We start from the raw sequence: 11559 nt of genomic DNA, 5'->3' as shown, positions 1-11559 counted from the left end.
TATACATCGATATTGTTTCATGGTTCTTCTTGATTAATATTGATATTCGTCTCATTATTTGCTGAGCTTATTTTGCGTTTTCAAACCGTTAACATTATTAATGTCTTTAAAGAGCCACTAACATTTCTTTAGTGTTGTTCATGTTGATGTCAGGGATAACCGTCACCCTAGCCGAATCATTTATTTGCTTTATTCAAATAGTATTATTTTTTATTCCCTGTTGGTTACCCTGACTCTCCGTATTTCGTGTTTCATTTCGAGTGCATGTCTAGTCATGCAAAAGCGACGAATTTTTCGCATATATTCAGTTTCACTTGGTGGATTTTCATCATAGTTATGCAAGCAAATATTAACTACTGAGGCGGTTTTATCCTATCGCGAGATGCTCTCAATAATATTGTTTATTGGGTGTGAATCATGATCGACTAAACCTAATGTCGTTAATTTTGTACGACAAAAATAATTATCTTTACGTTATATATGGGTTATAGAAAATATTGATTTTAAACAAATTTAATTCCTAATACGTGTTTGACTTCTAGTACTGTCGGTGTTTGTTTGATTAAGTATTGTTTTTATTCCGCCTGACATCACCTGTTACTGGGTAGTTGTGCCAAATGATAAGTGTTGTTTTCATTTGGTATTTTCAACCGACTATTTCAACTGCAAACCACGTAATAAACTGATGGTGAATTGAACATATCGCACAACTTAACAGTTAATTAGTTTGGCTTACACGAGGAAGTACTCAACGATGAGAAACAATAGTTTGTTAATCAATAATGAAACGTATAAATAAAGTTCAATATTTGTTATCTAGATGTGGGCAAAACTATTCTAACTATTACAGTTGATTTTGAAGTTACTTCTGTGACTATTATACATAACTTTAAAAAATGAGAACTCCTTAATAGTGCGCAGGTATATTTCATCTGCATTTTATTTTTTATTGTACTGTTTTCCTGTATCTAAATAAAATTTTAACTTATGGTATCAAACACGCTCAAAAACCTAAAATTTCTAAAATTGCTATTGATGCCTTTGTTAGCATTATAAACCGTATTGTGTTAGAATTGATTGTTTAAATATTTTTTTCTAAATCAGTCACGCACTACAAACTGCTTGTGACAAATGCTAAATTAGTTTTGCTCTAAACTATCGAACATTTCAACTGGATTGGATGAAATGTTGAATATTTTGTCTGACAAAAATAATTTGGAAACAAAATGGCAGTTTATTTTAGTTAAATTAGCTTCAGCTCCTAGTGCAATCGATTCGCAAATATTCGATGAGCTCGTAGGTTTACTCTACTCAACAATTTGACGATAATGTAGGAATATCTTTTTGTCTTATATCTTAAAGTGTCGTATTTGTTAGGCTTTGTGGTGTGTTCTGGTATGGAGCCTATCTTCTCTACTATTGCAAACACACACTATGTGATAAGTTCTCGATTCGTTTTGATTTTGAAAACTACAGTACGTTTGTATTACTTTACCGTTATCCAAGCATAAATCAGATAGTTCCACCTTGCAAGAAATTTGCTCTCGTGCTCTTTCGATACTCCCATTCAAAATTGTTTTGTTGTGTGCAGTTTCGACAAATGCGGCTTCAGTGAGCGATAAAGTGTCTTGAAGTTATATATGAGTGTTACGAAGCTGGAAAGAGTGTGTTGTTTCCAAGACCATAACATTGCGTAAAAAAACCCAAAAGCTTACAAAATCAGTTCAGTTCAACAATTCTGCGGAGTTTGTATTAGATCTTTACGCTGATCCTACCATTAGCGGTGACGGCGACGTAGAAAGTATATTGTCCTAGGCGACACATTGACAGGATGCCTTGTGACAACGACGACAATAGTCAGAAAATAAAAATGCCTACAATTAGGGTTGACAGGACGTCAACAATCAAAATCAAAATACTAAAAAAATTGCTCAAATTGGGGTTAAGAAGAAAATTATCACATTTTTAGAAACTACAAGCACGCTCTAAATAATAGATATACAGTGCTTTTTCGCTTTTATCAACAGTCGTTTTTATCACTACTCGTCAAATTCACGCTCGATTTTCTCACGGTTTTTTTCGTTTTTATCACGCTTTTTTTTTAAAAAAACTTTAAATCAAGAATAAAGTACTTCCAGTTGAAGAAAATGCATTCGAAACATCATTTTCACTTGTGTCTTGTGTCCTTGCATGTATATAGTTTTATGAACTCAATTTGTTTGATCAATTTTCTGAGGCAACTAAGTGTCATATCTGTTACAAATAATTTGTGTCATAATTTTGAGAAAAATGAACCGTGAAATACGTATTCCATTGACTTTGAAGCAAAAATTACGTATTATTAGAGCAGTTGAGAAAAAAGGTCTGTTAACAACTCAAATAGCCCTATAGATTATAAAATCTAGCGGTTCCACAATTTTACATAAACAAGCATTAGACTCTGCTAGCTATGCTAAAGGATGGGCAGTACAAGTCATATTGATATTTCATGTATAATAACCGGGAGAAAGTCCACAAAAATGTAACGGAGAAAAATATCATAAACTAACCTTTTCTTGTTTATTTATTTTTATCTTGAACCTATATCCCCTCCAACCATGAAAGTGCATCATTTTACTAAAAATATCATAAATTTCAATTGAATCCAACACAAAAAAATTAAATTTTTATCATTTCGATAAATTCACGGTTTCGACAAATTCACGGTAAAATTTTTTTTTGACCGTGATAAAATCGAAAAAGCACTTACTTTGCTTAAAGTGTGGAACCACATGTATCGAATGATTTTGTCTTTTATTCCCGACATGCAAAAAGTCTTTTTCACAAAAAAATCTGTCCCGATGTGCGTCTATAGAATATTATCAGCTAAAGTCTTAACCATCTCTTTATCATGGTTACTCTAGAGCACAACAGGTTCTGATGCAAAAAACCTTTCAAAATATTCACTAACCCTACTCAAAATGCATAAATTTATTCTTGAACCATATTGTATATTGTTTAAAAATAGTTTTATGCATTTTGAGTACCATTGGTGAATATTTTGAAACGTTTTTTTGCATCCAAACCCGTTGTGCTCTAGAGTAGCCATGGTAGAGAGGGTGAAGGTTTAGAAATAACATCTATTTCTGTTTCGTTTTTTTTTTTTTTGGCAATGGAAATCTATTTCAAATTGAATTTTTCGAAATACCGAAAACACTTTACAGCAAATTTGTTGATTCCTAACGAATTAAAAGAGAAAAGAATGTCTGCGAAAAGAAAATAAGTTCCCCCAAGCAATGAATTTTTTGTTACTATGACAAGTGTCATCATCGGCATTCCAATCTGGTGTAATTTTTGCCTGTCGAAGAAAACCATTGGAATTTTTAAACATTCAAAAATTATATTTTTTAAAACATCGGAATAGCCATGCTTATTGTCAACATGTGGGTGAAGCTAATTTGCTAAAAGTGGGCGAAACAATCAGTAGTTGCTAAATGCGAATCAGGCAGTCTCACGAGATGATAATAGGATCATTGTAATTCTTTTTTAGAGAAAATAAATGAAATAAGATCCCAGTATTGTCACTCATTTTAAAAAGTAACAGTCACTAGTTACGCTGAGAAATCCTTTGAAACATACTACGATTTACAAGATCCTATCAGTTCAGCGGACGGTAAGTTTCAAATATGCGCGCCCAGTGCGTCTTCACGTATAGAAACAGATTGAAAAATTGATATAAAATATTCATAAACATGCAATGTTGCCATTTTTTATGAATTTATTTTGTTATAATAGGGCAGGGATTTTTTTTTAGAAAACAAAGCGAATTGTTGGATATTCCGGGAAATTTTCTTCGATGATAGAGCATATGTCATGACAAAAAAATTTTCATCGTTCAGGAAACATGCTCAACGTGAAACATCCGATAACAAACCATTAGCACGATAGAACTCCGATGGTTAGCGAAAATTCCGATGTTCAGTATAATAGTTGTGCTGCGTTCAATCGTGTGTGTTTGCATTTTATGGATGTTGCCTCTGTAACAAATGATACTCGAAAACTAATGATTAACTTATCTTAACTCAATTGTCACTATAATTTTGTAGAATCCTTATTCCATAGAAAAAATAAATTAATATTCACTTTTCATCTTGATAAATAATGATTCATAGTTGTTATAACGTTTTGCAAAAGAAACGCTTATATTAGCACAAGCAAAAAAAAAAATATGCTCTGGTTCTGATAAATTGGAAACCCTCTAACGCGTTCAGAATTATCGCTGCATAATAAACAATTTTCCGTACAGAAGGAAATTGCACGTATCTAACCAAAGACTTTTAGTGCCTCGGAGTATGCCCACAGATAATTCTTACAAAAATATGGCGGTACATACTTGTTAATCATTTTCCCTCTGTCAGTATCATGATGCAAAGGCATAACCTTCACTAAACTAACTGAACGATGAAGCAAACACCGAGGTTTCCTAGAATGCTAGCCAGGGATGATGTTGCAGAGCTTCCTTCGACCGGTCACCATAATCGTACGTAACTTCTACACCTTCGGCGATGTCTTCTTTGGCTATTAGCACCAGATGAGGTCGGTTGTTCAAGGACACAGTTTTGGTCATAAGATTTCCATTACGTGAGTGGTTAACCAGCCGCCCCAGTTTACCACTTTCGGCAGTCGCATCAATACTGAAAGAAAAAGAAAACGTTATGGACATATCCGTTATTTCTTCGCAATTACTTTTTACCAGTACTGAACATTCTTGTGCTTGAAGTAGTACATATAACAACCTGTGTTGTCATCTTCTGCGTAGATTTGTTCACGTTGTTTAGCTTCTGAAACCGAAATGAAATCGCCAATGTACTCTACGACGAATTCTCCTTTCATAAAAGGCCTTGTAGTTACTATTCCTCGACCTTTGCCATCAAAGTATGCAATCTGGAATTACACGTAGAGTATTGTTATCTGTTAAATCATGTTTTAATCAACTTACTTTTAAACCGAAATCTCGCTCTTCGCGAATTGCCTTCTCGATATCCCGATCTCGCTCCCACTGCACTTCTTTTTTGGTCTTCCTTACACTACGCCGAACTTGGAAAAAATCGGTAAGCTTTTTATTGTTTCCAGTCACGGCGGGATCCACAGCTTTACCGCCAGTTTTGGTTGTCGGTATTTTTGGAGCTTCGCTCACTTTACTGCTTTGGTTGTTGTTGGTGTTTTGTTGCGCGGTTGGGTTGACCGAATCATTTAACACTGGTTTTTTCTTGTCGAGAAGCTCTTTGGCTGAAATCGTCGGTGCTATCGCAACCGGAAAGCTGTTATCGGCAGTTTGTTGAACTACCGTTTCTTCCAGTGCGTTTTCCAGCTCTTTTGTGTGAAGTCTAAAATGGAGAACATTTTTTATCGTTAGCACTATCTAGGATGTAATAAATAAAAAAAATGGACATACCTTCGTTTGGATTTTGCATTCCTCCTAGTGGCACGTTTGCTTTGAATGTTGAGATGTGCCAAAGCTTTCGAAGGACTAGCAACGATAGGATTCTTCACCGGCGAAGGACACAAAATGCGATGTGGAGTTGCGGGTTTGCGTTTCTTTTCATCGAAGCTAGCGACTGTTTCGTGTTTTTCCGTAGAAATAACCACTCCACTGTCACCGCTATCACAAGAATTGCTGTCTTGATTTAGGAACGTGGTTGAATCAATAGATGTCACCTGTGTAGGCATAGAAAGATCAAGAGCATGGTCCTCTCCTACATCTCGCTTGACAGGAGCACTGCTCCATATGGGTTCACATTTGGGAGGCGAAAATTTGTTTTGGATTTCAGTTGTCAAAAAAGAACTTTTAATAATGACTCGGGATTGATCTGTGGATGTTTTGTCAATGTTTAACGTTAGAACTGGTTCTTGTAAAAATATGTTGCAGGCTGGATTGCTTTTAACAGCATTGAAACCAAGTGCAGCAAACGATGAGTTATTGGTAGGAGTCGCCGCTACTCCATTTGTTATATTTTCGAACGAATCACAGGTGTTCTCGTCAGTGAGATCGATAAAATTGTCCGTTCTTGTAACAGGAACTGAGACTGGAGTCGACAATGGTTTTTCAAAATTTGTAAAATATTTGGCTATGCCATTAGTTTTCGAGCGACTAGCTCGAAGAATCATTGAACCTTCCGTAGTTCCCGTCGTCGATCTGCTGTTATTAGCTGTGTTAACAGGACTGGATTGAGAGGTCTTAGACATACTGCCATCATATTTGAAATCTTTTCGTTTAGGACTGGCTGTGTCATCCATTGCAGATGCCTTTGCAAGTAGTTGACTGACGGGATTAGTCTGACGCGTGCGGCGACCTGGAAAATATGTTCAACAAAATAGGAAGTTAATTTTTTTCGCTCAACCAAGTGGGTTTATGGGATTATGCCTATCATTTCAACAGTGGTCTAACGACTGCTTTGGCGATGTTTCGTATAGTTTCATTACGCAAGAATATCGATAAATAAATACAACCTGTTTAAACTCTCAGTTACTCTAAAAATTTAGAAAAAAAAAAAACATTTTTGTTTCTAACAATCATAATTTAAATGTCAATTTATATTATAAAAAATGACGAAAGCAGAAAAGGGTAATCCCACAATAAATTGAAACTTGTCTAATTCATCTTTTCTTTCAGTGCTCTTCAACAAATTAAACAAATTCTTTTGTTTTCATTCAAGAGTTAGTTTCCTTTACTCTGGGTTATATTATATAAAAAAAAGTAGGAGGTTGTATCCAAGACACGACCGCATAAATGACGTAGAACTACGTACACTATTAATATATGCATTGAGTGTTTCATTACCCTAGTAACACAACTGTTTTTATCAAAGTTTTATAGCGCTTTTTGGCTGTATTGAGCGCTATAAAACTTTGATAAAACCAATATTTTTACTTGGATAATGAGTTATAATGTCTACTAATGAAGGGTTGTGAATTTCGTGAACCGGATTCAGCAGTTAGCAGATCGTGCCGAGTTAAAAACCATACACAGCACACACACAAATCATACCATATCATAGACACACACACACATCATACCATATCATTATACCATACACACATCATACCATATCATACACACACATATCACACATACACACATGATTCCATATCATACACACACAGCGAGCAAGCGACCAATCAGAGGACGTTATTTTTATTTCAACAAGGCTTGACAATTTTCAATAGTGCAATAGTTCGTAGATTCAAACAACATTTTTCTGCATTTGGGCAGATGCGTGTATAATTTTCCAATCGATTGCTGCAAGAATGGAGAAAATCGGTTGAAAACCAACCGACCTATAAGCATTTGAAAAGGGACAAATTTCGTCCCAGTTTTTCAGTTTGCATTCCTGTGTGGTATGCTAAAGTAAAACGTAGTTCTACGTCAAAGCTTCTTCCTTTATTTTTTTTATCATAACCATAGTGTGAATGTCATTTTAAAATTAAACTCACTTAATCGGGAAAAGTATGCATTTGAATATTTTCACTTTTTTGCCAACCGAAAAATACGCAAAAAATACTTAGCTTGCTTGCTTGCTGTAGTCTGTAATTTTGTAATTTATGTACCTACACGTTATTCTACATTGAATGTCTCCTGCAGCATTTTCTGTGACATGTTTTTTGAAGCATGCATTTTGTTCACTCTTTTATTTTTATTATTCTTTTGAGGTTCTCGATTGCACAATGTGTGAGTATAGACTACAGTCTACATTTTTAATATTGGTTATAAGGGTTATAAGGTTACCATCATAAGAAATTCAATATGCTTAAAACACAAACACAGAAGCTCGGAGCTCAACCCAAGCGGACTTAGCGCCAAATGTATAAATTTGCTAATGAAGTCTCAGTCAACTTTAGAAATTAAAAAGATAGCTATGTACATGCAAAACACAGTTTTTGACTTACGACAAACGTATCTTTAACAACCTGTAAGCTACTTTTCACAACTATCGCACAGAAATGTTGAAAATAGACATCGAACTATTCATAATTGGCATAGGCGAAAAATAAATTAATGAATGAAACTACAGATAGGTGCAGGCTACTAACAACTTTCAAGTTAAGTTTAACTATGCTAAAGCCGTTTTTCAACAAAACTCGATTACTTACCTTTACCCATGATGTACCGCAATGATATCGTTATCAATATATCAAGCCAGAATTTAGAATTCGGATGGTTTCCTTTTTCTTCACATTCGAAGCGCCACCATTTACATTCTTCTACTGCAGCGCTTAGGACAAAGATGTTCACTCACACCAATGCAATACAGACGATTAGTTACGAAACACACACACACACACTGGAATACACAAAACTACAAGAGCTCTACAGCAAGAAAAATACGCTTTGCTTGTCAAGTACGATTGCGAACTTGAAAACTTTATAGTTTATTTATTCTTCTATGAAACAATGTTTTTTCCAATGAGAACGCACTGTATATTTCACTGAACTTTTTTTCATTTAATTAAACTTGTCCAGTCCAAACACACTACGTTTACTAATTTTCAAACAGCATAAATCTAAAGATACATGCCGAGATTTACATCTTTAGTTTCGCCTTAATACTCACTCACAGGTACAAACACACTGATAACTGGCGTAGACCCGTATCGTAAAAGACGTAAATGAATTTCAAAGAAGGTATTCCCGATCAGGGCTGCCACAAGCTTTCAGAAAAAAATTGTCACAAACATAAATCAAAAGTCGGGTAAAAATCTGAATTTTTGTTGGAATTCCTGAGGTATGTTTTAGAATTTTACATGCTGACCTTTTTATTATCTAATGACTACCCGCAAAATCATTATCCGCAAACGGATGATAATCCAGGCAATCCACGAAACAGTTGCGATCAGCTGATTTGTTTGTTTTCAACTTTTGACAGCTTCAGGTTTGTACGAACGGTCGCAACTTGAATGCAATGCAGATCGAAAAGCGTGAAAAACAAAAGTTGTCCTTTCGGTTGCTCTAGTGTTGCGTGGGGCAATCCTTTACACAGCAATAGAATACTACTTTAGATTTATATTCCGACACTGGAAGATCTCGTGTTTGGTTTTGCAACTTGAAAAACAACAACCGTGGATTATGCCTTATTAATACCCGCTCGGCCGTTTTCACTATAAATTGAGTAAATATTGACTCAATTTCGTTAAAAGTGTTGTAGTTACTCATTTTTAAGTATCATGGATAAATGTCAAAAACTGAGTACTACTTATACTCATTTCAAATACAGCATGAATTAACCAAACTGAGTAACTGTTACTCAGTTTCGTTAATTTGACGTTCTTACGCAAAAGAAAACAAGAATTTCGGAAATAAAAATTTGAAAACAACATAAGAAAAATCGTTAAAATGTTATAGATTTATTTCCCATCAAGTTACCTAATTATTAATATTTTATATTATTTTCGTATCTTCCGCATTGCTTCGCGTAAAAAAGTTACAATTCTGTTAACAGATGTGCGGGAACTGTAGTTTAATAGATTGTGTCTGTTAATTTACGCATCGTTCTTCTTTGCGCCGCGATGACCTCTGATCGATAAGCATCATGGACAGGGCTCATCAGCGCTGTGTTTATTGTCCGGTGTTAGGGAGGTGCCCACGTATTTAACAACAACGTACAATGAAGGAATCCCTTCTGGTATTATGACTGTAAGGGCCGTTCCCACTAACAACCTAGCACCAAACATAGTCACATTTTTTAGTTTTTCCTTTGACAGCACCACGATTAACGGTATACTTCCAGCTATATAGGAACCAACTAGTATTACAAGAAGAATAAGCATTACCGTCTCATCCATGATTTAAGAATACGGATCTGACCACTCAAATAGCTTGATCAATATGTTACAAAATCAATGTAACAAAAACAAAAGTTATTCGAACAAGCGGATGTATCCGATGTTTTTATGCACTTATTCTTCGCATTTCGTTCCCTCACTACTGCAGCACACATTTATCTAACTTGTGGCTCATATATCAAATAGCGGATTGTTATTTTATTGTAAACTATTCGATTCAGTACTTTCAAAACTAAATTCATGTACGAATGAGCGAAACAAACAGGGATAACTGTTAAAAGCCTAGCCACAGACAGACGTCCAAGCAAGAACAACATTGATCAAAATTTCCGTGTAAATTTTCAAAGTAAATGGCGTTATAAATCACTTGTATACTAGCGCCGCCTGGTGACCTTATCGCTACAATACATTTTTTTTCGCTGGTGCACGAGGCTGGCGGTACTGGTAGCGCTATCTGGTTACGGATTGCTACTACAAAAAACTTTACACAAGTTTGGAACTCAGCTTGGACGTCTGTCTGCGGCCTAGCTTTTGTTTACAGCAAACTGATATAAAATGAACGGTTACCCAAAAGTAAGTACAACAAAAAAATACGAAAACTGAGTGAAAGTAACTCAATTTCGTTAATCAATGTTACTCATTTTTTGACATTTTGAAACAAAATACAAAAGTGAGTACTTTCTAACCAATTTAGAGTAAAAATGAACGAGCGTGTATGAAATTGAAATAAGTAAATGATAAAGCCCTAGAGTTAAAGTTTGGACGACTGTCACTGAAAAGTTCCAATCGAACTGTCAAAACTCGTTCCAATCGAACATAAGAATGTTTGACATGTCAAGTTTGTCTTAGTAGATGGGAAGTATTGTAATTTAGCAATAGCAAAATGCGAAAAAAGAGATGAAACTCGAATATAACAAAAAACAAAACATTGAATTCCAAAAATCTTCACAATATTTTATTTTTTTAATGATGACAAAAATCATTACGTTATAGACCTCCTTTCTATTGTCTCTGATCTTTTGCTTCTGATTAATTTTTAATTTTGTTTTTCCTCACTGTTGACAACTGGATGAGATTCTGAGTTACTACGGCTGTTGGCGATACATGGAATTTTCAACGGACATTGGGTAGCTTGTTTGGAGTGAGCGTAATCAATCGACATATTATCCGGTGTCTCACTGAGCCACAAACTTATACACAGGTTCCGGTAACTTTTATTGCTTTTTCATTCTCCGACGCGGAGCATAAATCATCGTGATTAAAGTGGAACTGCAAAACATTTTTTTATTCGGATTGATATTTTCAAAACGCCAAACTTACGCTACAAAGACGTGTCGTTTCTGTTATTAAAAAATCCTCCGGTAATTCACAAAACTCAAGCCATTTTCGGTGATGATTTTTATTGGTGGGGAATCGAAAATAGCTTATGTTTTCAAAATTTCGTGATGTTCGATTTGAACAGAATAGGAAACAGCATTTCATTTTTTCACTACTATATGTAGCAAAACGAACTGAAACAAAAAACTATGAAACTGAAAATACGAGTAGTCATGTAATGACTTTTATTTTTTGCAATGTTGCTGGTTCTTTGAAATTTTAGAGCGGCTGCCAGATCGACGGAAATTCAGTCGGTCAAACTTTAACTCACGCTCGTAAATAATAACTCATGAACTGAGCAACTCTGACTCAGTTTAGAACGATGTTCGTAGACGTCAAAAAATGAGTAGAAGTCCTTTTTGA

The 11559-nt window shown here is 35.0% G+C and overlaps 1 protein-coding gene across 1 annotated transcript; it reads right to left on the bottom strand.

The window, feature by feature from the left end:
* Nucleotides 1-203: 203 nt before the first annotated feature.
* Nucleotides 204-8592, bottom strand: LOC129723057 (histone-lysine N-methyltransferase PR-Set7). Its single transcript, XM_055677003.1, has 5 exons — nucleotides 8131-8592; nucleotides 5435-6332; nucleotides 4979-5366; nucleotides 4733-4923; nucleotides 204-4673 (listed from the first exon to the last, which is right to left on the bottom strand). The coding sequence occupies exons 1-5, from the start codon at nucleotides 8138-8140 to the stop codon at nucleotides 4463-4465; spliced, it is 1698 nt and encodes a 565-aa protein (XP_055532978.1). The 5' UTR covers nucleotides 8141-8592; the 3' UTR covers nucleotides 204-4462.
* Between the last annotated feature and the right edge of the window lie 2967 nt (nucleotides 8593-11559).

The sequence above is a fragment of the Wyeomyia smithii genome, chromosome 2 (assembly GCF_029784165.1).
Source record: "Wyeomyia smithii strain HCP4-BCI-WySm-NY-G18 chromosome 2, ASM2978416v1, whole genome shotgun sequence".
Lineage (NCBI taxonomy): Eukaryota > Metazoa > Arthropoda > Insecta > Diptera > Culicidae > Wyeomyia > Wyeomyia smithii.
Note: the sequence above shows the minus strand (reverse complement) of the source record. Positions and strands in the feature narration are given on the sequence as shown.

Bases quoted from the DNA above. Each gene is read 5' to 3' on its own strand.
- LOC129723057 (XM_055677003.1), bottom strand. The intron at 5,367-5,434 runs GTATGTCCATTT...TCTCCATTTTAG, and splicing joins AATGCAAAATCCAAACGAAG to ACTTCACACAAAAGAGCTGG. The intron at 4,674-4,732 runs GTAAAAAGTAAT...TTTTTCTTTCAG, and splicing joins CACAAGAATGTTCAGTACTG to TATTGATGCGACTGCCGAAA.